At 36.5% G+C, this 26,736-nt stretch overlaps 1 protein-coding gene across 1 annotated transcript in view; it reads left to right on the top strand.

Annotated features, from left to right (window-relative positions):
• LOC308347148 (ankyrin repeat domain-containing protein 26-like) overlaps positions 1-26,736 on the top strand; it is a gene marked incomplete at both ends in the record, with an annotated part of 114,794 nt that overhangs the window by 54,311 nt on the left and 33,747 nt on the right. Inside the window, 6 exons of the mRNA XM_080810283.1 lie at positions 2,703-2,780; positions 5,195-5,343; positions 18,634-18,801; positions 20,687-20,720; positions 21,067-21,208; positions 26,464-26,677. Coding sequence (XP_080666409.1) covers positions 2,703-2,780; positions 5,195-5,343; positions 18,634-18,801; positions 20,687-20,720; positions 21,067-21,208; positions 26,464-26,677 — 785 coding nt within the window. The remainder of the gene's footprint in view (positions 1-2,702; positions 2,781-5,194; positions 5,344-18,633; positions 18,802-20,686; positions 20,721-21,066; positions 21,209-26,463; positions 26,678-26,736) is intronic.

Here is a 26,736-nt window from a genome sequence, read left to right as displayed (position 1 = left end):
ATTAAAATATTTCCTATATTCTCTATGACTTTATTTTAGAGTTGGCTTTCCCAGCATTAATGGGAATCATTGAGAATTTACTATATAGTATCATCTTCTCAACTATGTATGCATAGTCTATGTTCTTGTGTTATTATTTTTATTTTATTTTTTTAGAGAGCAAGAAAGTGGGGAGGGAGGGAGGTAAGGCAGAAGGAGAGGGAAGGAGAGAACCCCAAGCAGCAGGCTTCACGCTTAGCACGGGGTCTGATGTGGGGCTGGATCTCACGACCCTGAGATCATGACCTGAGATGAAATCAACAGCCAGACACTTACTTCACTGAGCCACCCAGATGCCCCTTATTATTATTATTATTATTATTATTATTATGCCCCTTATTATTATTATTATTATCATGACCTGAGATGAAATCAACAGCCAGACGCTTACTTCACTGAGCCACCCATGTGCCCCTTATTATTATTATTATTATTATTATTATTTGAAGATTTTATTTATTTGAGAGAGATTGAGAGAAAAAGTGGGAGGAGGGGCAGAGGGAGAAGCAGACTCCCCACTGACCTGGGAGCCCGATGGAGGACTCCATCCCAGGATCCAGTCATGACCTGAGCTGAAAGCAGCCGCTTAACTGACTGAGCCACCCAGGCGCCCCCCTTCATTAATTTTGATGAATAGGTGGAATATTGGTTTTAAGGAGTACTACACCATTTAAAAATAACATTCTCCTGATATACTCAGTCTACTGATTAACCATATCTAATGTGTGCTCTACTTAATGTACCAGTTAACTAAGGGCCTTTCATCAGTCATATGATCAGGTCGGTACTAATAAATTGTACGGTATTTTTTTCACCCCTGTAGTTTTATGTTCTTTCTTTACTTGTAGAATTAACACTATAGTTTCAAAAGATTTTCAATTATCTCCTAGAGTAGTGAACGCAGACAATAAATTCAAAGTTACTTACCTATACATGTGACTTGTTCCTGTTACTTCCTCATGAGCTTGGTAGATCCAAGAAGCAGGACTTTTAAAACAAAGCACCCACAGGCTTCTGTAACATAGGAAGATATGGAACAGAAAAATTATAAAATAAATACATTCAACTTAAAACAGTTCATGTAGAATAATTCCCACTTGATGCCTTTTATAAAGTAACGAGCAAAATTGGTTGCTAGGGACCCAAGATTGTGTGTTTACTCATTTAATATAGATTTATTCTGTACTGGCCCTGATAATTTTATATCCTCAATATTTCTAGAACCATTCTGTCGGTTCAGGTGTGCTTCATCTTTATTTTGCATCAGTGCCTTCTCATTCATCTCCCATCTTTTATTACAATGCCCCTCAGATTCATCCCTCTCCACAGCATTTAGAGTGATGTGTCTCAAATGCAAATATGACTGTGAACCATTGTTGAAAATATGTTTGTGTCCAGGTATCTTAAAATTACATATAAGGCTTTCATAATTTTGAGTTCTGCTAAGCTCTCTAACCCTTTCTACTGTCTGCCCTTTTCTCTGGCATCTGAACTGCTTTTGATGTCTTCCTCTTTGATTCCTGTATTTTAGACAGATATTTACCCTGTTGTGTGTTTCTCTCCCTTGTCTTACTGCGGGCTTGTATACTCCCCCCATTTTCTGCCCTCTAACCCCTTTGACTCTGGCTGACCTCAGTGTTGCTGTCTCAGTTCAGGCATTATCTCTACAAAAACCATTCCTGACACCTTTTATCTACATGCTGCTTTAAACCTGGGTGCTTAGCACTTACTGGGAACTCAGTAAATAATTACTGAGTAGAATAAAGACTGTTTACACAGAGATGATTTAAGAGATTGTCCCATACAGGGGCCCCTGGGGGGCTCAGTCGGTTGAGTGTCCAACTCTTGATTTTGGCTCAGGTCAAGCCCCAAGTGGGGTTCAGTGCTGGGCGTGGAGCCTGGTCAAAATTCTCTCTCCCTCTTCTCCTTCCCCCCATCTCTCTCTTAAAAAAAGAGAAAGAGAGAGATTGTCCCATACAGTCTAGTAACAAAAGGAATATGTATACATAAAGAAGTAACTTACAGTTCAGGTGGTGAAGATGCACTAGAAAAATCTGTATGGTACTAACGTAGCCCCAAAGAAAGAGATCTATTTATCTAGGGAAGGGTAGCCTTAATCAAGGATGACTTTGTGTAGCAGTCTGTGTCCTAGAAGATGTGAAGAAATTTGTCAAGAAGTAGAGGAAAACATTTTAGGAATGTTTACATTCATCAGGGAAATACACCCATAGGAAGGTTGTACACTGATAAAGGCATAAAAAATACTAGTAATTTTGGAAACCATGAATAATGTAGTTGAAGCTTAGGGTGATGTTTAAGAGGTACTGTAACAAGGTAAAGAATAGTCTGTTGTGATTTTATATCTTTCTGCTGCATTTTAAAAATTTGTTTCTGATTGTTTTGTTCATTGGTGTTAGATGGGTGAATTTGTGAATGATTCTTTGAGATGTTTGTATGCCTTTAACCTAGTGACATTTAGTATTTCCCAAATGGTTTGTTGCAGTTTTTGATAATGAAAAGTATTTCTTAAAGTAAATATCCAGTTAAAGATTAAGTTTAATTTAAACTCTTAATTGATAAGATGTTGTTTTCTATTTTTATGAAGGTTATAGCTTTTATCTAACCAGTCTAATTTGTCCATTTTAATAAAATATATAGATTTTTCAGCAGAACTAGACTTAGAAATGACAACAGAAAAAGAGGAAGAAAGTCTTAATGAAAGTGAAAATAAACACCTGCAGGTATATACAAATTTAAATTTAAATTTCCAATTTTATATTGTTTTCCCTGCTTTAAGAATGTAACATAGCTCAAATGAAATTATCTTCTGAACAAAATGTATTGAAGTTGATCGATTATAATTTAGTATTTAGTTTTTGTAAAATTTTACAAGTTACCATATTTAAAATATTGTTAGAATTTATAGTAGCTTGTAGTTAAACTTCATCCTTGGAATTGGACCAAAAAAATCCTGAATATTGTTTGCTTCTTCCATTTTTGTAAGTTTTTACATGCTAAAAAGGTGACATCAAATACTGAACCATATGTTTAAGCAGTTGAAATTAAGAGCAGTATAACAATTATGACTACTGACTTAGATTCATGTAGAAGGAGTGGTTCTTAGTGGTTCTTAATGTGGAGTTCTCAGTGGTTCAAAATGTGCAGTTCTGTATTGTCAGTCACTAATGCCAAGATTAAAGATTTATTTTGCCTTGTGATCTCTGTGTAGTTGACTTCAGAGAGTAGGATCATAAAATGAACACAATTGCCTATTGTAGAATCAAACCTTCCAGGATGGGACCTTTGTATTTGGGTAATAAACAGGAACGTTTTCAGTTATTTCATTTCCATATAGGGAATCTGTAAATATTATTAACATTTTTCTTATCCACTCTCAGTGGACGTTACAATAGCTGGATACAGGCAGATAATTTATAGTGATGTATAACACTATCATAGTATATAATTTGAATTAAAATTTAGGAATTTATTTTTCTTTCTGATTGATGTTTATTGATTTTGGCTCCTAATAATAAGTTTGCCTATTCTCTAGTTATTAATCTTTAAAAAAATTCTCAAATGCACTATTGGGGTCACTGTTTAAGGTATGGTAAGATAAAATGGTTTTAGGTTTATAACATTGAAAATCATCTAATTCATTTTTTGGTAGATGTGACATGTAATGAATTGTTTAGTTTAAAAAAACTGACAAAGTTAAGTTTATGGATTTGTGTTTTTCTTCTGTCTCAGGCTAGGGCAAGTTATTTTCGCTTCTTAGTTACAATCCAGTGACTTGGGAGCAGCTTAACATAGATTAAGACATTTAACAGTTAAATTTTAATTATTTTCTAATTTTTTCTTTGTCCATACTTGATTACTTAAGGATAAAGTTATTTTACAAACATGTATGCCAACAGAAAGGACATCTGAAAATGAAACACAGCAATTTAACTTTCATATCTGTCAAAAATGGCTCAAGAACCAGGAATGAATAAGGAATGTGATAGAGAGGATGATAGATTTTTATATTCAGAACATCCCTCTGTTCAAAAGTGTGAGGACATGTGGACCAAACAAGACAAATTAGAGTGGAAAAATAAGTTAAAACTCATCACCAGAGAGTTAAAGCAGAAGTTTGGTGAAATTTGTGGAAAAAAAAAATTACTGCTTATCCTAAGGAAGATTCACTACATGGTCACTTTAAAGAAGGAGCAAACTTAATGGAAATACCTTCTAATTTGACAAATGATAGACTTGATTGTGAGAAAAAAAGATGCATTTGCATCTTTGAACAGAAAGAGTCTAGACTTGAAAATGTCGTTCTTTCTCATTCATCCTCAGATCATAGTTGCCAGTCATCTTCTGATCTTTCCTTAAGTGAAAATAAATCAGCCTCTGAAAATGATAACAAATCAGACTTTGAGCATATTTTTAACAAAAATGAGAGTTTTGATAGTGACATAGAAAATAAAAAAGTAAGGAACCCAGGGGTTACGTTTGAAGGGAAAGAAGACCAGGAGTTTGACATGCAAATGGCAAAAGTATAAACCAAACTAGTTATTTTAAAGATTTTATTTACTTGTCAGAGAGAGAGTGAGAGAGAGAGAGAGAGAGAGAGAGACAGTGTGTGCACACAAGCAGGGGGAAGTCCTGGCAGAAGAAGCAGGCCTGAACTCTGTCCCAGGACTCTGGGATCATGACCTGAGCCCAAGGCAGATACTTAGCCAACAAGGTATCCACGTGTCCCAATTCCTCTCTTTTTATTGACACAGAAATGAAGCAGAATTTATAAAAATTGCAGTTACTTGTAATGATAAGCACAAAATATTTTTATCAATTAAAATTAGGACAAACTAAGAGTCAAATGATATAATTAATGAAAAAAGTTCTGGGATGCCTGGGTGGCTCAGTTGGTTAAGAGCCTGCCTTTGGCTTGGGTCATGATCCCAGGGTCCTGGGATGGGGTCCTGCATTGGGCTCCCTGCTCAGGAGGGAGCCTGCTTCTCCCATTGCTGGCACCTCCTCCTGCTTGTGCGCTCTCTCTCTCTGATGAATAAATAAATAAAATCTTTAAAACATGTATAATTAATGAAAAAAGTTCATTTTAATGAATAAATTAGTAACGATTATCCTTCTTATCAAACTTCCATTAAAGATTGAAGAAACGGAGAAGCACCAAAATGATGAAATGGCAGTATTAGAAAGCGTATATGCTTCTGCTGCTGCTGGACTAATGCATCAAAGAGGGAGTGGAAAAACTGATAACAACCTATGTCCTATTATGGAAAATGAAGAATCTGATGGGTAAGCCTATAGCAATGCTTAAATAGTAGGTAATTATTATTTTCCTATAAAACAAATTCTAGTTGGAGCTAACATTCATGATTAACAAATTTTATGTTTTTTAGTAAGGCTATTTCATCTTGGGTGCTAATCAGAAAAATTTAAATAATGAGATACCATTTTTTGCAATCATAGTGATAAATATTTTATTAAAAAATTAACAACCAAAGTTAGCAAATGTGAAGAAAAGGGCATTCTTATACACTGCTGTTAAATAAAATTGGTAAAGCCCTTCCGAAGGGTGATTTAGCAGTGTGTTTCAAAAATTTTAAATATTCTGACCTTTTATCCCAAGAACTTCATTGCTAGGACTAGATCCTATAGGAAAACATGACTTGTGTAAACACACACACACACACACACACACACACACATTCTAAGGACATTTATTATACATTTATATATATATATAAAATATGACATATGTTAAGGATATTTATTATAGCATTATTTTCATATAAAAAGTTGGAGATAGTCTAAGTATCTGTCAATAGGGAAGTAAACTTTCACCCCTGTAAAACAATGTAGTACGCGACTGTTTGAAAAAATGAGTTTAGGTCTACAAGGTACTGATTGTTTAACAAAGTATATTTAAAGTTTTTGGTTTGATGTCATGTTTTATGCAAATTTTAGAATACTTTTATTTACTTATTTATTTTTCTACCCCAGCATTTCTTTTTCTTTTTTTTTTTTTTAATTACGCTATGGTAGTCACCATACAGTACATCATTAGTTTTTGATGTAGTGTTCTGTGATTCGTTGTTTGTGTATAACACCCAGTGCTCCATGCAATACATGCCCTACTTAATACCCATCATTGGGCTCACTCAACTCCCCCACCCCATTCCCCTTTAAAACCCTCAGTTTGATTCCCAGAGTCCATAGTCTCTCATGGTTCATCTCCCCCTCTTATTTTCCCCCCTTCATTTTTCCCTTCCTTCTAATTCCTCCATGCTATTCCTTATGTTCCACAAATAAGTGAAACCATGTCATAATTGTCTTTCTCTGCTTGATTTATTTCACTCAGCATAATCTCCTTCAGTTCCATCACGTTGATGCAGATGTTGGTATTCATCCTTTTTGATGGCTGAGGAATATTCCATTGTATATATGGACCGTATCTTCTTTATCCATTCATCTGTTGAAGGTTACCTCTGCTCCTTCCACAGTTTGGCTATTGTAGACATTGCTGCTATGAACATTGGGATGCATATGGCCCTTCTTTTCACTACATCTGTATCTTTGGGGTAAATACCCAGTAATGCAATTGCTGGGTGTTAGGGTAGCTCTGTTTTAACTTTTTATATATATATAAAATATATATTATATATATATATTTAGATTTTATATATATATAATATATAATATATATATATTTAGATTTTTATTTATTTATTTGACAGAGAGAGATCACAAGTAGGCAGAGAGGCAGGCAGAGAGAGAGAGGAGGGAGCCCGATGCAGGACTCGATCCCAGGACCCTGAGATCATGACCTGAGCCGAAGGCAGAGGACCAACCCACTGAGCCACCCAGGCGCCCTGTTTTTAACTTTTTGAGGAACCTCCACACTATTTTCCAAAGCGACTGCACCAACTTGCATTCCCAACAGTGTAACAGGTTTCCCCTTTCTCACATTCTCTCCAACACTTGTTGTTTCCTGTCCTGTTAATTTTGGCCATTCTAACTGGTATAAGTTGGTATCTCAATGTAGTTTTGATTTGAATTTCCCTGATGGCTAATGATGATGAACATTTTTTCACGTGTCCGTTAGCCATTTGTATGTCTTCTTTGGAGAAGTGTCTGTTCATGTCTTCTGCTCATTTTTTAATATAATTTTTTATTTTTTATTAACATATAATGTATTATTAGCCCCAGGGGTACAGGTCTGTGAATCGCCAGGTTTACACACTTCATAGTATTCATTATAGCATATACCTTCCCCAATGTCCATAACCCAACCACTCTCTCCCTACCCCTCTCCCCCCAGCAACCATCACTTTGTTTTGTGAGATTAAGAGTCTCTTATGGTTTGTCTCCCTCCCGATCCCATCTTGTTTCATTTATTTCTTTCCTACCCCCCAAGTCCCCCATGTTGCCTCTCAACTTCCTCATATCAGGGAGATCATATGATCGTTGTCTTTCTCTGATTGACTTATTTCACTCAGCATAATACCCTCTAGTTCTATCCATGTCATCACAAATGGCAAGATTTCATTTCTTTTGATGGCTGCATACTATTCCATTATATATATATATATATATATATATATATATATATACACACACACACATATATGTATATGTGTGTATATATATATGTGTGTGTGTGTGTGTATATATATATATATATATACACCCCGCATCATTTTTATCCATTCATCTGTTGATGGACATCGAGGTTCTTTCCATTGTTTGGCTATTGTGGACATTGCTGCTATAAACATTCAGGTGCCCATGCCCCTTCGGATCACTACATATGTATCTTTAGGGTAAATACCCCGTAGTGCGATCGCTGGGTCATAAGGTAGCTCTCTTTTCCACTTTTTTGAGGAATCTCCATGCTGCTTTCCAGAGTGGTTGCACCAGCTTGCATTCCCACCAACAGTGTAGGAGGGTTCCCCTCTCTTCGCATCCTTGCCAGGATTTGTCATTTCCTGACTTGTTAATTTTAGCCATTCTGACTGGTGTGAGGTGGTATCTCATTGTGGTTTTGATCTGTATTTCCCTGATGCTGAGTGATGTGGAGCACTTTTTCATGTGTCTGTTGTTCTGCACATTTTTTGACTTGATTATTTGTTTTTTGGGTGTGAAGTTTGGGAAGTACTTTATAGATCTTGGATACCAGCCTCTTGGATATAAAGTACTTTATAGATCTTGGATACCAGCCTTTTATCTGTAGTGTCAGTTGCGAATATCTTCTCCCATTCTGTGGGTTGTCTCTTTGTTTTGTTGACTGTTTCCTTTGCTGTGCAGAAGCTTTTTATCTTGAGGAAATCCCAAAAGTTCATTTTCACTTTTGTTTCCCTTGCCTTTGGAGACATGTTTTGAAAGAAGTTGCTGTGGCTGATGTCGAAGAGGTTACTACCTATGTGCTGCTCTAGGATTTTGATGGATTCCTGTCTCACATTGAGGTCTTTCATCCATTTAGAATTTATCTTTGTGTATGGTGTAGGAGAATGGTCGAGTTTTGTGAAAAATGGAATACTTTTAAAATCTGCTGTGTTGCAAAAGGAAGTTACCTACTATACTGGCACTCTTATTACCAACAAAATTGCTAGTCATTAGGTTTTGGTTTTGGTTCCTAATGCATGAGTGCTCAAATGTTGGACCCTCAAATTGATCTGAGTATTACCAAGAGATTTCATATAGCAACTTGTCCCATGTTCTATACAAACATTTGATTTGATCCCTGTGCTATAAACCAAGATGTTGCTAATGCGTTGAATCTTCTTCTTAAGGTACCATGCACGCATGCTATTATCCTTCCTTTTTTAAAAAAATTAATTTATTTTATTTTTAATTTATTATTATTTTTTAAATAAACATATAATGTATTTTTATCCCCAGGAGTACATGTCTGTGAATTGCCAGGTTTACACACTTCACCGCACTCACCATAGCACATACCCTCCCCAATGTCCATAACCCCACCCCCCTCTCCCTCCCCCCACCCCAGCATATTATCCTTCCTTTTTAAAGAGAATCTATTTCTACATGCGCCTCACCAAAATTTTCAATAGTGACTTCATATTATAGAATTTATGAGAATTCAGTTTACAAAATAGGAATATTTTCTACATTCTAAACCCCTTGTACTTTCCTTACAGAATTTTAATATGACTAATGATTTTGGATAGTAGAAGATATCCTAGAGTTAGATGATTTTTATCAAGCATGAAATACTGCTGTTGGAACTTAGAGTTTTTCTGTGGTCTTTCTAAGCATGAGAAAAATGATAATCAGTTTATATAATATTATATATCTAGAAAATTTTTAAGGAGTCTTTTGCTTGTATAATTTCCTGAATTATTTAATGCTTTGGTTTGGCTTTTTAAAAAGATTTTATTTGTTTATATTAGAGAGAGAGTGGGGGGTGAGGTGCAGTGGTGGGGAGAGGGACAAGCGGGCTTGGCACTGAGAGCAGAGCCCTGTGCAGGGCTTGATCCCACAACCCTGAGATCATGGCCTGAGCCAAAACCAAGAGTCGAAGACTTAACCGGCTAAGCCACTCAGGCGTCCCCTTGGTCAGGCACATAAAAAAAAAATTAGTGCTACATGTATGCAATTTAAAAAATTTCAAAATATTACAAAAATACTACATCATCATTGTGTAAGGATTGAACTAAACAAGAAAATTGAGTCATCTGTGATCATTCCACTTTGCTATGAAATCTTTAAAAGAACCACGTACACTCAGTGATCCTTACTTCCCTCCCATTCGCTCTTGAATTCTCACTAGTAATTTTCACTCCCATTACTCCAAAATTGATTTTTCAAAGGTTACCACTGATTTTCATTTTAATAAATCTAGACATAATTTCTTAGATCTCTTTTTTTTTAACCTATCAGCAATATTTGACCCATTGGAAAACTCTCTTCTCCAAAATTCTGTCTTCATGTAGATTTCAGAATATCACTCACTCACCTGGTTTCCCCCTGCCTTTCTAGTCTGTACATCTCAGCCTGATTTGCTGCTTTCTCCTCATTCTCCTGATTCTCCTTCCAGGAATCAGTCCTTGATTTTCTTTCTCTTGACTTCTACTATCTTTTTTTTTTTTTTAAATTTACTTATTTGTTAGAGAGAGAGCGAGCGAGCACAGGCAGACAGAGTGGCAGGCAGAGGCAGAGGGAGAAGCAGGCTCCCCACGGAGCAAGGAGCCCGATGTGGGACTCATCCCAGGACGCTGGGATCATGACCCGAGCCGAAGGCAGCTGCCCAACCAACTGAGCCACCCAGGCGTCCCATTGACTTTTACTATCTTGTATATTCTAATGACCCTCAAGTTTGTATCTCCAGCCCACATCTCTCTGTGGAATTCCAGACTTACACATAAAACCACCTATTTGATATTTTGGGGGATAGTTATTGGGTATTGCAAACTTAACATGCCCAAAATTGAACTACTGATATTCTTTCTTATACCTGCCTTTCTTGTCTTTCCTAATTAAGTTAATGACAATTCTTCTAGTTGCTCTGCCAAAAAACTTGGTATCATCTTTGACTCCTGTCTTTTTCTTTTTCATACATGCCCCATCTAATCTGTCAGCCAATCTTGTCAGGTCTTCCTTCAAAATATAATCAGAAGCCAAACACATCCTCCATGACCAAGCCACTGTCATCTGTTGTCTGTATCGGTGTAATAATTAACTAATTGGTCTTCTTGTTTGTTTGTTCTTTTGCCTTTTCTTTTTCCATTAATTCTAAACACAGTGGATCTTTTAAAACATAAGTCAGATTATGTCTTCCTCTGCTCAAACCCCAGTTGCCTCCCATTTCGCTCAGAGTATGTGCCGAAGTTCTTTCTAACACCTACAAGGCCTTGTGTGATCTATTCATCTCAGGTCTCTCCCTATTGCTTACTACCTCTCCTTGATTTGAACTCCTATTTTCTGTCCTTTTCACTCTGCTGAGGTACACTGAATGTTTCACTTTTTTTTTTTTTTCTCACTATAAACACTTTGAGCTTACCTCTCTACTTCCTGTTGACTCTGTCTGGAGTGCTTTTCCCATCAATAATACTCTTATGGCTTGCTTGCTCCTTGCTTCTTCCTTTTTTTTTTTTTTTAATTTAATTTTTGCTTAAAAATTAAGGCATTTCGGGGTGCCTGGGTGGCTCAGTGGGTTGAGTCTCTGCCTTCAGCTCAGGTCATGATGCGGGGGTCCTGGGATCAAGCCCTGCATCGGGCTCTCTGCTCAGTGGGGGGCCTGCTCCGCCGCCCCCCACCCCCGCCCCGCCGCCTGCCTCTCTGCCTACTTGTGATCTCTCTCTCTGTCAAATAAATAAATAAAATCTTAAAAAAAATTAAGGCCTTTCTTGGTTATCCCGATTTCTTGGTTATCCTATATTTTGGGAAATATCCTGATTTCTTGGTTATCCTATAGCACATCAAAATTTGATTTCTCTGCTTTAGTTTTTCTCCTCTACTACTGGCTATTTTGCCTGTGTAGTTTATTGTTTTTTGTGTTTACTTCACTCATGAATAGGATTTTTATCTGTTCATTGCCATGTTCTCAGTGCCTAGAAAATGTTCTAGCATATATAGTTCTATTCAATAAATGTTTATTGAGTGAATGGGGTTTAACCTGCATGTATTGTTTTTAACATAATACTGATTCTCACTTAAACAAAAGGAAAGTTTGACATGGGTCCCTTCTGACAATTTAACCTGTCAGTTGTATGCATTTTTTTTTAATTTTGGGGGGGCCCAATATTGTGGTTACTTGCTACTTATTCTTTTACTGGTATTTATGTTAGCTTTAATTATAGTAAAATGGATCAAAGGAATCACAAACTTCATTTATATTTTATTAGGGAAAATGAAATATGATTGTAAATTATTATAAGATTTTAACAATTCTTGCAAAAGGATTATGAGCCCTCAATATGTAAACTAAGAAGATGAAGCTGGAATTTATTGCCTACTAGTAAGAGAGAACTATGCTGGTCAGTCTTTTCTGACAGAGCAGTCTGCTATTCTTATATAGGGTTTTGGGAAGAGTAGAGTTTAAGGTTTGGGGGACTTTCAGAGAATTAAGTGGTTTGTCATAATCTGAAACACCATGGTAATTTGGGTGAGACTGTTGGTTGGTTGGTTGGCACTCGAGGCATGTGTATTGGAGTGATTTTGTTCCATATTGGCTTTCTTTTAGAAAGGAGGAGCTGGCATTGCCTGATTGGTGAGTGAGGCCAGTAGGCATTGATCAATTACACGCATTTAAAACTGCATATGGTGGCTTCTTGTTACTATGGCTTCCTATTCCTATTTGGGTTCCCCCCACCCTAAGTTTGAGGCGACTTTAACTAGATTTTTTCTATTTAAAAGTTGCTTCTATCAACTGTGTTCAAAATGAAAGCTATTTCATATTCTGTAATTATAAATTTATTTTTGAAATTTAGGTCGAGAGAGATTGTTCAATAATTGCTTTCAGGAAGATCCTTCTTTTTTGGATGTTAAATTTTAACTAGAATAGTTATCTGTTTAACAGTTTTAAAACAGTAATTGCTAGCTTTGTTTTTGTTTTCAGTGCTCTGAGGGGCTCATGTTCAATTCCTAAATTAATCATCTCTTGTGGGAAATTTAGTCTTTTTGTGAGTTTAGGTAGCTATATGCTAATAATATTCTCTTGGATGCATTTAGTCCATGAAAAAGTAATTATAATTTTGTATTAGTAAATCTAGCTTTTTATGTTAGGATTAAATAGTAAGGTAAAAGTATACAAAAGTTACCAAATCATTTTCTTTAAGAAAATTAAGAAGAAATTATTTGTGTGAGAGAGAGTATGAGCAGGAGGGAGGGGCAAAGGGAGAGGGCGAAGCTCAGCGGGGAGCCTGATTTGGGGTTCGATCCCAGGACCTGGAGATCATGACCTGAGCTGAAGGCAGACCTTATCCGACTGAGCCATCCAGGCACCCTCAAATAATTTTATTTTCAAACAAAATTAATCAGATTATTGCTATTTTTGACATGTGAGTATTGTTGAATTTTGTCCAGATTTTTTGAGGTATAATTGACAGATAACTGTGTAGGTGTAAGGTATACCTGTATTACTTTAATACTCTTTTATATTGTCAAATGATAATAGTGTTAATAACTCTATCACCTCGCATAATTATCATTTCTTTTTTAGCAACTCTTTTAGTAACTTTCAAATATGTAACAGTATTATTAACTGTAATCACCATTCTGTACATTAGACCCTCAGATCTTACTAATCTTGTAATGGGTAGTTTGTACCCTTTAGCCAATATCTATCCATTTCCCTCAGCCTCCTACCCCTGGCAACCACAAGTCTATAAATGTGTTTTTTTCAAGATTCCATGTGTAAGATTATAGAGTATTTGTCTTTTTGGATGACTTCCTTCACTTAGCTTAATTCCCTCAAGGTTCATTCATGCTGTCGCAGATGGCAGGGTTTCCCTCTTTTTGTTTTGTGGCTAAAAATATTCCATGGTAAATATATACCACATTTTTTAAATTAAATTTATTATTTATTTTCAGCGTAACAGTATTCATTGTTTTTTCACCACACCCAGTGCTCCATGCAATCTGTGCCCTCCCTAATACCCACCACCTGGTTCCCCCAACCTCACACCCCCCCGCCCCTTCAAAACCCTCAGGTTGTTTCTCAGAGTCCATAGTCTCTCATGGTTCACCTCCCCTTCCAATTTCCCTCAACTCCCTTCTCCTATATATATATACACCACATTTTTAAATCCGTGGATCCCCTGATGGGCATGTAGGTTGTTTCCATGTCTTGGCTGTTGTAAATAATGCTGCAGTAAACATAGAGGCGCAGGTACCTCTTTGAGATACTGATTCATTTCCGTCAGAATGTTCCCAGAAATAGGATTACTGGATACTCTGATAGTTCTATTTTTAGTTTCTTGAGGAACCTCCACACTGTTTTGCATAGTGGCTGTACCAGTTTACAGTCCTGTGACAGTGTGTAAGGATTCCCTTTTCTGTACATCTTTGCCAGTGGTATCTCTTCCCTTTTTGTTGTAAGCCATTTTATTAGGTGTGAGGTGATAGATATATCATTATGGTTTTGATATGCATTTCCCTGATGAATAGTGATGTCGAGCCCATTTTTTGGTCCTGTTGGCCATTTGAATATCTTCTGAGGAGAGCTGTCTATTAAGATGCCTTGCCCAGTTTTTAATTGAATTATTTGTTTTTTTGCTGTTGAATTTTATGAATTTCTTATATACTTTACATATTAACCTTTTTTCAGATAGTATGGTTTGCACATATTTTCATCCATTCTGTAGGTTGCTTTTTCATTATGTTACTTGTTTCTGCTTTGTTTTTTAGATAAATTCAACTTAGTTAACATATATTGTATTACTAGTTTCAGGGGTAGACTTTAGTGATTCATCACCTGCATGTAACACCCAGTGCTCATCACAAGTGCCCTCCCTAATGCCCACCGCACAGTTAGACCATCTTCCCGTCACCTCCCCTCCAGCAACCCTGTTTGTTTCCTCTAGTTAAGAGTCCCTTATGGTTTGCTTCCATCTCTGTTTTTATCTTATTTTTTCCTTTCCTTCCCCTATATATTCAACGTAAATGGAACTAGAGTGTTGCTCGTTTCTTTTGCCGTGCAGAAACATTGCTTGTTCCACCGATTCTGCTTTTGTTGCTTGTACTTTTGATGTCACATCCAAAATCATTGCCAACATCAATGTCAGGGAGCTTTCCCCCTGTTTTCTTGTAGGAGTTTTATGGTTTAAGGTTATATATTTAAGTCTTTAATCCAGTTTGGGTTAATTTTTGTGAGTGGTGTAAGTTAGGGGTCCGGTTTCATTCTCTGCATGTGAATATCCAGTTTTCTCAGGATCATTTATTGAAGAGATTATCTTTTCTTCCTTGAGTGTGCTCAGCTCCCTTATCAAATTTTAGTTGACTATATCCATGGGTTTATTGTCCGGTTCTTGATTCTGTTTCTTTGGGTTTTGTGTTTTTTTTTTTTATGAATGGTCATCCTATTTTGATTATTGTACCTTTGTAACAGTTCGAAAACAGGAAGTGTGATGCTTCCAGCTTTGTTCTTTCCTGGACTGATTTGCTTATTTGGGGTGTTTTTTGTTCTATATAAATTTAAGTATTCTTTTTCCTATTTCTCTGAAAAATGTCACTGGAATTTTGACAGGGATTGCATTGAATCTACAGATGGCTTTGAGTCACGTGGATATTTAATGTTGATTTTTCTAATCCATGAATAATGAGATATCTTCCTATTTGTGTGTCTGATGTTTCTTTTATCAAAGTCTCATAGATTTTAGTGTACATATCTTTCACCTCCTTGGTTAAGTTTATTCCTAAGTATTTTGTTCTTTTTGATGCTTTTGTGAATGGTATTTTTAAATTTCTTTTTCAGATTTTTTTGGTTAATGTATAGAAATGTAACGGATTTGTATATGTGGATATTGTATCCTTCATCTTTGCTAGTTCTAACAGCTTTTTGGTGGTGTCTTCAGGATTTTCTATATGTAAGATCATATCCTCTGCAGACAAAGACAGTTTGATTTCTTCTTTTCTGATCTGGATGCCTTTCATTTCTTTATCTAGTCTGATGTTTAATACGAGTGGTAAGGTGGGCGCCTTTGTCTTATTCTTGAACTTAGAGGAAAAACTTTCAGTGTTTTGCCACTGAGTATGATGTTAGCTGTGGGTTTTTCATATGTGGTCTTAGTTATGTTCAGGTATGATACTTTGGTACCCACTTTATTGACAGTGTTTATCATGAAAAGATGTTGAATTTTGTCAAATGCTTTTTCTGCACATATTGAGATGATCATGTAATTTTTTTCCATTCTGTTAATGTGTATCAAACTTACTGATTTGATTTGATTGATTTCTATAGGATAATTTTGCTCAATAAAGTATTCTTGGTTGGCAGTTCTTTTCTCTCAGCATTTTTTTTTAAGCTTTTATTTATTTGACACAGAGAGAGGGATCACAAGTAGGCAGAATGGCAGGCTGAAGAGAGGGGGAAGCAGGCTCCCTACTGAGCAGACAGCCTGATGTGGGGCTCAATCCCAGGACCCTGAGATCATGACCTGAGCTGAAGGCAGAGGCTCAGCCCATTGAGCCACTCAGGTGCCCTTCCAACTCTTTATTAAACTTCTCATCTTGTTCATCTAGTATTTTTCTCATTTTATTGAACTGTTTTTTTGTTTTGTTTTGTTTTTTAAGATTTTGTTTGTTTATTTATTTATTTTAGAGAGAGCATGTGTGTGAGCTGGGCAAGTAGCAGAGGGGGAGCGACATGCAGACTCCACACTGAGCATAAGGCTGATGCTGGGCTGGATCTCATGACCTTGCGATCATGAAACAAAATCAAAGGTCAGGTGCTTAACAGACTGAGCCACCCAGGCACCCCTGAATTGGCTTTTTGTGTTTTCTTGTAGCTCACTGAGTTTACTTAAAACTGCTATTTTGAATTCTTTTTTGGATAAACTACTGATCTTCATGTGTTTGAAATCAATTACTGGAAGATTATTGTGATCATTTTGTGGTATCATATTTCCTTGACTTTTTATATTCTTTGAAGTTTTACATTGCTGTCTTTGCATTTGAAGTAGCCTTTAATGACTACCTTTCCAGTGTATCCAAACCCGATTTTGTTTTGTTTTGTTTTGGTTTTGCTCTGGTGGTGTGCTGGAACTTTACTGTAGGAAATCTAGTTTTTCTAAAAAAGCTCTTTTTTCAATGGGTGATTATCTAAGTGTTTTCCAGGGGCTCCCAGATGTGGTTGAGAGGAAGGGGCTGGAGCCAGTCTATGGGCTATTGCTGGGTCCATAGCTGGGACTGTAGTGAGTGTGCCTGTTATCTGATGCATGGGTAGGCAAGAGTTTTCCTACATCCCTTGGTTTATGGTGCTTGGTTCCACAGCTCCTACAAAGAGGTCCACAGCTGCTTTGTCACCACAAAGACATTGTATTGTAGTTGTATATTGATCAGTCTTTGAAGCAAGGGATGTGTATTTGCTTATATATGGTTGGACTTCATAACTGTTCTGTGAACTAATAAATGAATTGAAATGGGTAGCCGACTTTTACAAAAAATTGGTTTTTTTTTTAATTCTTTACCAGTGAAATTATTAGAAAACATTGGCTTTTTAAATCTTTAAAAATTTTTTTAAAAGATTTTTTTAAATTAAATTTAATTTTTTCCCAGTGCTCCAATATTCATTGTTTATGGACCACACCCAGTGCTCCATGCAATATGTGCCCTCCTTAATACCCACCACCAGGCTCAACCAACCCCCCACCCCTCCAAAACCCTCAGTTTGTTTCTCAGAGTCCACCACTCTCATGGTTTGTCTCCCCCTCCGATTTCCTCCAACTCACTTTTCCTCTCCATCTCCCAATGTGCTCCATGTTATTACTTGCTCCACAAGTAAGTGAAACCATATGATAATTGACTCTCTCTGCTTGACTTATTTCACTCAGCATAATCTCCTCCAGTCCCGTCCATGTTGATACAAAAGTTGGGTATTCACCCTTTCTGATGGAGGCATAATATTCCATTGTATATATGGACCATATCTTCTTTATCCATTCGTCTGTTGAAGGGCATCTTGGCTCTTTCCACAGTTTGGGGATTGTGGCCATTGCTGCTATGAACATTGGGGTACAGATGGCCCTTCTTTTCACTGCATCTGTATCTTTGGGGTAAATACCCAGTAGTGCAATTGCAGGGTCAGAGGGAAGCTCTATTTTTAATTTCTTGAGGAATCTCCACACTGTTCTCCAAAGTGGCTGCACCAACTTGCATTCCCACCAACAGTGTAAGAGAGTTCCCCTTTCTCCACAACTTCTCCAACACTTGTTGTTTACTGTCTTGTTGATTTTGGCCATTCTAACTGGTATAAGGTGGTATCTCAATGTGGTTTTGGTTTGAATCTCCCTGATGGCCACTGAAGATGAACATTTTTTCATGTGTCCATTAGCCATTTGTATGTCTTCTTTGGAGAAGTGTCTGTTCATGTCTCTGCCCATTTTTTGATGTGATTTTCTGTTTTGTGTGTGTTAAGTTTGAGGAGTTCTTTGTAGATCTTGGATATCAGCCTTTTGTCTGTAGTGTCATTTGCGAATATCTTCTCCCATTGCATGGGTTGTCTCTTTGTTTTGTTGACTGTTTCCTTTGCTGTGCAGAAGCTTTTTATCTTGAGGAAGTCCCAAAAAGTTCATTTTCACTTTTGATTCCTTTGCCTTTGGAGACATGTCTTGAAAGAAGTTGCTGTGGCCGATGTCGAAGAGGTTACTGCCTATGTTCTCCTCTAGGATTTTGATAGATTCCTGCCTCACATTGAGGTCTTTTATCCATTTCGAGTTTATCTTTGTGTATGGTATAAGAGAATGGTCGAGTATTTATTTGAGAGAGAGGGATAGAGAGTAAGAAAGGGCATGAGAAGGGAGAAGACCACTGAGCCAAAGGAAGTGGCTTAACCAACTGAGCCACCCAGGCTCCCGAAAACATTAGCTTTTTAATGGATGTTTTAAATGGATTTTTTTAAAATAGTGCTCCTGCTTTGGATATAAAAGAAGTAAGGAAAGGGGATAAAGAAAAACAAACATCAAAAGAATCTGTGATTACATCAAGGTTTGAGAAAGCCCCTTCTCTAACTTCTCATCCTCTACAAATGAATGATGACAACACTTCAAGTGGAATGGATCAGGATGAAGGAAGGTAAAATCTACAAATTCTTTATTTCCTTCTGAAGGAATTTTAACAGTGATTACTTTTTATGGAAATAAAATGCTGTAGTGTAGGTACAAGTGAAGACAAGAAATACTCAAGTATATCAGACACACTGCTTGAAAGGTTAAGATGAGGACAAGTGACTTTGACAAGGAGCAGTTTCAACAGTCACCATGGAAGCTGGACTGTAATGAATAAGTGTAAAGAACTCCTTAAAGAATTTTTACAGGGAAAGGTAATAGAGAAATGGATGATATGAAAAAGAATGTGGAGTTCAAAAGAATTTTCTTTATTTTTTAATTTTAAGATGGGAGCTTTTAGAATACCTTTGTATGCTCCCGGAAATGATCCAATGGAGATAGGCATGGCTATTTTATTTAATTTTTTTCACATTTCCAAATGTTAGAAAGCTTATTGATTGTATTACATTCTTTTAAAGATGATATAGTAATTGTCCTTAGTACTCCTATTCATGTAGTTTTGTGTCAAGAAATTGTTTATTCAGAATTGGTTCCACAGTGGAGTATTCTCATATAATTGAATATGCAGATACTATCATTCATTCATTTAAAACTATACATATAATAGTAAATATACAAACCTTAGGCCATTCTGAATAGAACTAATCATTCCTTGATAATTTTTTTAGATTTTATTTATTTATTTGACAAACAGAGATCACAAGTAGGCGGAGAGGCAGGCAGAGAGAGAGACGAAGGGAAGCAGGCTCCCTGCTGAGCAGAGAGCCCGTTGTGGGGCTTGATCCCGGACCCTGGGGTCATGACCTGAGCTGAAGGCAGAGGCTTTAACCCACTGGGCCACCCAGGCATCCCCATTCCTTGATAATTTTAGATATTCAGTGCCTTTGACAGTATCATGAATAGCTATGTTTTATTAGGGACTTTGAATTATCTGGTTATATTTACTTAATATTTGTTTAGATTCTGGGGGAAGGGGAAAGGTTTTATTTATAATTGAAAAATAAACTATCAATCTATCATAGATTATTACTTTTGGTTTATAAAGTTCTAAATTACAAAGCTGAAGATTCCTGTACCAACAGTGTCATTGACACCTACATAGTATACTCAATAAGTGTCTGTTTGTGAATAAACAGTTGAATGAATAAATGAATGCCCATTGATCAACTTATTTAGAAGAAGCAAATCTTGAGTTGTTTGAAAGTAGATTTTCAATATTGCCTACATATGAAGTTTTTTATTTAAAAAATGGTTAAGATTCATGAATTATTATTTACAATTATAGCTAAAAATGGAATACGCATAGATTCATTTGCTATCAGATTACTTAAAAACACTTAAATATTACTTTCACCATATACTGTAAGACACGTGTTTTGAAGGCACATTTCCTGGATTTGAATTCTGGGTCTACTTCTGACCACCTGTACCAGCTTTGGGAAGTTACTTTTTTCTGTGCCTCATTTTCTTCCTGTGTAAAATACCCAATATAATTACCTACGTTTATAAGATTGTTGTGAGGCTTAAAATACCCTTAAAACATGTGAAGTTTTCATAATAATGCATAGTATTTACACAGTAGATCCTCAAAACACTAATATCATGATTATCAAAAAAGGGTTTCTTTCATATAAGAACTTAACTTGCACTTTCCAAATAGTTTTTAGAACCAGTAAAAGCTTGTTTTTATTGAAAATGATGACAAAAAATGTGGTATGTTTCTTCATGTCAAATAATGCAAGTAACGTTATGATTTTCCTTTGCTTTTTGTCAGTTTGATCTAAATTTAATGCTTTGTTAACATTATTCATAATATAGTTTAGATATGATTTAGATATTCTTTGTATGTTAAGTATTTAATGTTTGCCTGAAAAATTGATTTTTTTTTTTAGATCTGCAAAGAAAACATCTAGTGACAAGGAAAAGGTAAATATATACATATAATTTTTTTCATTTATTTTTAAATTTTTATTTTATTACGTTATTTTGATAAATAATGTTTATCAGAAATATTATTCCATGATAAAAAATTACTTTAGGAAAGGCATAGTGAAAAAAGAGAAAATCTGCCTTTGTTGTACAGACATTTACTTTGAAAAAGTTGTTCAGAAACACTAGTTATTGATAAAGGTCATTTTGATAAAAATCAGTCCTTTTGAAAGTACCTTTTTTTTACTCTTGTAAAAAGATACGGGTATTTATCATCTCTCTACACTTAGTATATTTTATCAACATTTAGGGGACATTTTGAAGTAGTATTATTTATTTGTAGGTCAAAAAGCAAATTGATTCTATGGATGACTTTGATGACTTAACTCCGTCATCTGAAACAATTTCGGAGGGTTTCCGCATGCCTTGCTCTAATTATATGATTTGCATGTCGCTAATTGAACAACATGGCATGGATTGTAAAGGTAAGACCCTTGTGTAAATATGAAGCCTTTGTATGTACATTACTATAGTAATATGTGCACTTCTTGTCTAGTGCTGTACCATACAACACTGATGTGTTATAGAGCTACTCATCTCAGAAATACGTTTTATATGAAAATAGAGAAATGTTGAATACTCTTAGCCAAAGAGCTGTAATTTCCACTATGTTTTTCGTCATGGGAATGGCACACCTGATGTGTGTTAACTCTCCTCTTCTGTGCCTTCACCCAAGGTCAGGTCAGGTTACCACTACATTTGTCCTAGAATACTGAAACGACCCAGGACTGTTTTCCCTGGCATTCCACTTCCCAGAATCTTGGTCTACACTGCAACCATAGTTACCATATATTTTTAAAAATTTATATTTCATCACGTGACCCCCTTGCTTAAAGCTTAGTTATTACGTCTCATCGTTCTGGGGTGAAAAACCACAGTTCTCAGCTTCATCTTGGATTGTTTCATATTCTTCTGTCCGTGTCTCAGCCACTGTTTTAGATATTTTTTCTTATAATAGAGGTTTTTTCCCCTCAACAGCTTAAGTTAGGGCAACTGCACATTATGAAGTGTATAATTTGATAGTTTTGACATATTTATATGCATATGAAACCTTAACTGTAATTCAGGCAGGTAATAACCCTTAAGTCTCGTGTCTCTTTGTATTCCCTCATTATGAAACTGCCGAATGGTTTTCTAAAGTAGTTGCACCATTTCCAATTCCCACTAGCAATGTGTAAGAGTTCTGATTTCTCCCTATATATTCATGAACACTTAGTATTGTCAGTTTTTTAAGTCTTAGATGTTCCGATGGGTCTGTAGTATATGTATCATTATGGTTTTAATATACATTTCCCTAATAACTTATAATGTTGAGCATATCTTCGTGGGCTTATTTGCCATCTGTATATCTTCTTTGAACTGTCCAAATCCTTTGTCATTTTAAAAATTAGGTTTTCTTGGGGCACCTGGGTGGCTCAGTGGGTTAAAGCCTCTGCCTTCGGCTCAGGTCATGATACCAGGGTCCTGGGATCGAGCCCCGATATCGGGCTCTCTGCTCAGCGGGGAACCTGCTTCCTCCTCTCTCTCTGCCTGCCTCTCTGCCTACTTGTGATCTGTCTGTCAAACAAATAAATAAAACCTTTAAAAAAATTAGGTTTTCTTACCTGTTGAGTTTTGAGAATTCTTTGTATATTCTAGATATAGTTCCTTTATCGCCTGTATTTTTTTTTTGCAAAGATTTTCTCCCAGTCTGTGACTTTTCATTCTCTCAGCAGTATCTTTTGAAGAGCAGTTTTTCTTTTTGATGAAGTCCAGTTTATACCTTTGTTCTTTTATAGATTTTTGCTTTTGGTGTTCCTATCTGAGAAATCTTTGCCTAGCACAAGGTCAGAGGTTTTCTCTCACGCTTTCTTTTAGAAGTTTTGCAGTTGAATAACAAAGTTTTATAGTTTTAGGTCTTACATTTAGATCTGTGATCCATGAGATCCAGTTTGTGTTCTTTTTTTTTTTTTTAAGAGTTTATTTGTTTATTTATTTATTTGACAGAGAGGGAGAGCATGAGCAGGGGGAATGGCAGGCTGAGGGAGAGGGAGAAGCAGGCTCCCTGCTGAGCAGAGAGCTGGACACAGGACTCAGTCCCAGGACCCGAGATCATGACCTGAGCCAAAGGCAGCCACTTAACTGACTGAGCCATGCAGGCACTCCCATTTTGAGTTCTTTTTTATTTATGATACAGGGTATGGATCCAGGTTCATTCTTGAACTTGGTAAGTTTACTTATTAGTTTTAGTAGCTTTTTAAAAAATTCTGTCAGATTTTTCTACATAACCAAAGTTTATCAAACTTTTTTTAACTACTATTTTACTAATTTCTTCAGGTGGAGCCAAAGGTCATCAGTTTGAGACTTTTCTTCTTTTTTAGTATATACATTCAGTGCTATAAATGTTCATGTGAGTGCTGCTACTGCAGGATTCCAGAAATTCTTAGGTGTTATATGTTCATTCCCATTCAGTTCAGAATATTTTCTAATTTCTTTTTTCCTTACTTCTTTGACCCAGGGGTTATTTAAAGATTTTATTTATTTGAGAGAGAGAGATAGAGAGTGAGAGAGAGAGAGCGAGAGCGAGCGAGTCTTAGAGCAGACTCCCCTCTAAGCAGGGAGCCCAGTGTGGGGCTTGATCCCAGGACCCTGAGATCATGACCTGAGCCGAAGGCAGACACTTAACCAACTGAGCCACCCAGGCGCTCTGACCCAGGGTTTATTTAGATGTGCGTTAATTAGTTTGCAAATATTTGAGTATTCTCCAGAGATATTTTTATTCTTGATTTCTAATTTGATTTCTTTGTGGTCACAAAACACATTCTTATGACTTCAGTTCTTTTGACTTACTCCTTTTATTATAATTTATTTTATGACCCAGAATATAGTCTCTTTTGGTAAGTGTTCCACGGATGCTTGAAAAGAACGGTAGTGTTCAAGTCTACGATGTCCTTGCTGATTTTCTGCCTACTGAAATCTCAGACTATAATTGTGAATTTGCTTGTTTCTCTGAAGTTCTGTCAATTTTTACTTTATGTATTTTGAACCTATTAATAGATGCATAAACATTTAGGTTTATTATGCTTCCTTTAGTTGACCCTTTTATCATTATTAAATGAACTTATTTATTGCTGCTAATGTTTTTGCTTTGAAATCTATTTTGTCTGGTATTAATGTAACCGCTCAGGCTCAGCCTTCTTTTGCCAAGTGTTAGTGTGGTCTATCATATTTCTGGCCTCTTAACACATTTGTAGTTTTTACATTTAAAGTGCATTTTTTTTTATAGGTGGCAGATAGCTGGGTCTTCCTTTTTTATCCATTTTGACAGTCTGCCTTTTCATTGAGACTTTTAGACCATTTTCATTTAATGTGATTATTGATGTAGTTGATTTGAATCTGTCATCATGTTGTTTGACTTCAATTTGTCCTTTCCGATCTTCATTCCATTCTCTTCTTTTTCTGATTTCTTTTGGATTAAGCAAGTAATTTTTATGATTTAGTTTTATTTATGTGTTTATGTGTATGTATGTATTTCGCTTACTAGCTGTAACTCTTTAGTTTTGCTATTTTGGTGATTAGGGCCTAAAGTATATGATGTAAGCATCATAGTCCTCCATCTAGTAATGTTATAACACATCATATGTTGTTTAAGAAAATTATAAAGGTTTACTTTCTTTTCTTCACTCCTAGCCAGATCCTTCTGGATCTGTGGGTTTATAGTTTTCATTAAGTTTAGAAAGGTTTTGGCCATTTTTTCTTTTCTTTTTTTAAAGATTTTATTCATTTATTTGAGAGAGAGAAGGAGAGAGAGAGAGAGTGCAAGCACAAGCCAGGGGGGAGGGGCAGAAGGAGAGGGAGAAGCAGATTCCCCTCTAATTGGGGAGTCCAACACTGGGCTTGATCCTAGGACCCTGAAATCATGAGATCATGAGATCATGACCTGAGCTGAAGGCAGACGCCCACTGACGAATCCACTCAGGTGCCCCCCTCATTTTTTCTTCGAATATTTTTTTCTAGTTCCTTTCCTCTGCCTCTTTGGGAAATTGTATATTAGCTTCTCACAGTTTTCAGATGTCAAATTTCAGTCTTTTATTTTGAGCTGTCTCATATGTGTTTATTGGAAAATCCAGTGTGTTTTTCATGTGTGATATAATTTACATCTCTGTAAGTGCTATTTAGTTTTTAAAAAATAGCTTCTATGCCTCCACTTACCTTTTTATGCTTTCTTTGGAGTTCTAGCTAAGTTAGTGACAAACAGTTTGATCCTTTCCCGTCCTGCTCTTATGAATTGTTAGGTGAATCCAGAGTAGTGTTCAGCCTAGAGCTCATAATTCCCCACTGCTGAGGCACGACCTACTTACGCTATTCATTGTGCTGTGGGTTATGAGTTTTTCCAGCATGGCTAATGGGGATAGATACTGCCCCTGGTGCCGTGTGAGCACCAGGCAGGGTTTCCTCTGCTCTTTCCAGATGGATCTTTCCCCTGGTCACAGGAGATTTCCTTACGTGCATGCATTGGTTATTACTCTTCTGTTCTCCGGGGTCGTTCGTTCTTCTGCTTTCTCCTCGCCAGTGCTTTGACCGCTGATCTCATCTGTCTTGGTTTCACCGGACTCAGTTTCATCACCTCAACTCAGGGAGTCTGGTGGAGTCTATGTCAGTTTTTTCACCTGTGTCATGGCCTGGAAATTGTGCCAAGGCAGTGAGCTCCAGTATGTGTTAGGCTAACTTCTTGTGTTTTCAGGGATCATTGTCCTTCATTGCCTGAATTCCTTTTTCTTGAAAGTGATTTTAAAGTGTATTTTACCTGTTTTTGTTTGGCTTTTTTCAGGTAGGAAGATAAATCAGTACCTGTTACTCCATCTTGGCCAGAAGCAGATTGCAATAGAACTTTGGCACATGCTGTAGACTGTCTTTAATGCTCTCCTTCCTCCTTTGCTCACGTGTTTCCTGCTCCTCCTTCATTTCTCAGAATAGTTATCTCTTTCTCAGGGAAATCTTCCCTTCCTACCGTAGATCAAGTTATGTTATGTGATCATAGAACTCTTTTATTATAGGAACTATCTGAATTTCTAATTGTTTTCTCCTTCCCTAGACTTTAAGCTACATACAAGCCAGAGATCTGCAGAGCTTAGTGTAATATCTTTTGCTTTTTAAAAAATTTTATTTATTTGAGAGACAGAGTGCATAAGCGGGGGGAGGGGCAGGGGCAGGGAGAGAAGCAGACTCCCCACTGAGTAGGGAGCCCAGTGGAGAGTTTGATCCCAGGACCCTGAGATCATGACCTGAGCTGAAGGCAGATGCTTAACCAACTGAGACACCCAGGCATCCCAGTAATATATTTCATATTGAAATCCTTCAATATATATTTGTTTAATGTATGAATGAATGAATGTGAAAGCATACAGTCCTTTATATGCAAAAGTACTCATATATTTTATTCTTTTTCTTTTTTAATATTTAATTAATTTATTTGAGAGTGAGCATGACTAGGGGTGTGGGAAAGAACAGAGGGGTAGGGAGGAAGGGTGGAAAGAATCTCAAGCAGACTCCATGCTGAGTGGAGCCCGATGCAGGGCTCAATCCAACGACTCTGGGATTATGTCTGACCTGAGCTGAAACCAAGAGTTAGATGCTTAACCAGCTGAGCCACCCAGGTGCCCTATATATTTTATTTGATTTTGTTTTTTCTCTGATGTAGATCCTGTCAGTTTATTGAAAATCCAGGAGGCGGTTCTTTCATATGAAAGATTAATAGAACTTCAAAAATATCACTGTGGACAACTTAAAAGAGAAAATAAAAAAATGGAAAATAAGGCTAATGAACTACAAAAGGAGCTATTAGAAACAAAAGAAATGATATCGAAGTTAGAGCTTCAAAAAGTGGAATGGAAGCAAGAACTCTACCGTTTGAGGTATGATATCTTGGTTTTAAGGAAATACTTGAACTATTTACTTTTTTTTTTTTTTTTAA

This window comes from Martes martes (genome assembly GCF_963455335.1).
Source record: "Martes martes genome assembly, chromosome: 8".
NCBI lineage: Eukaryota > Metazoa > Chordata > Mammalia > Carnivora > Mustelidae > Martes > Martes martes.
Note: the sequence above shows the minus strand (reverse complement) of the source record. Positions and strands in the feature narration are given on the sequence as shown.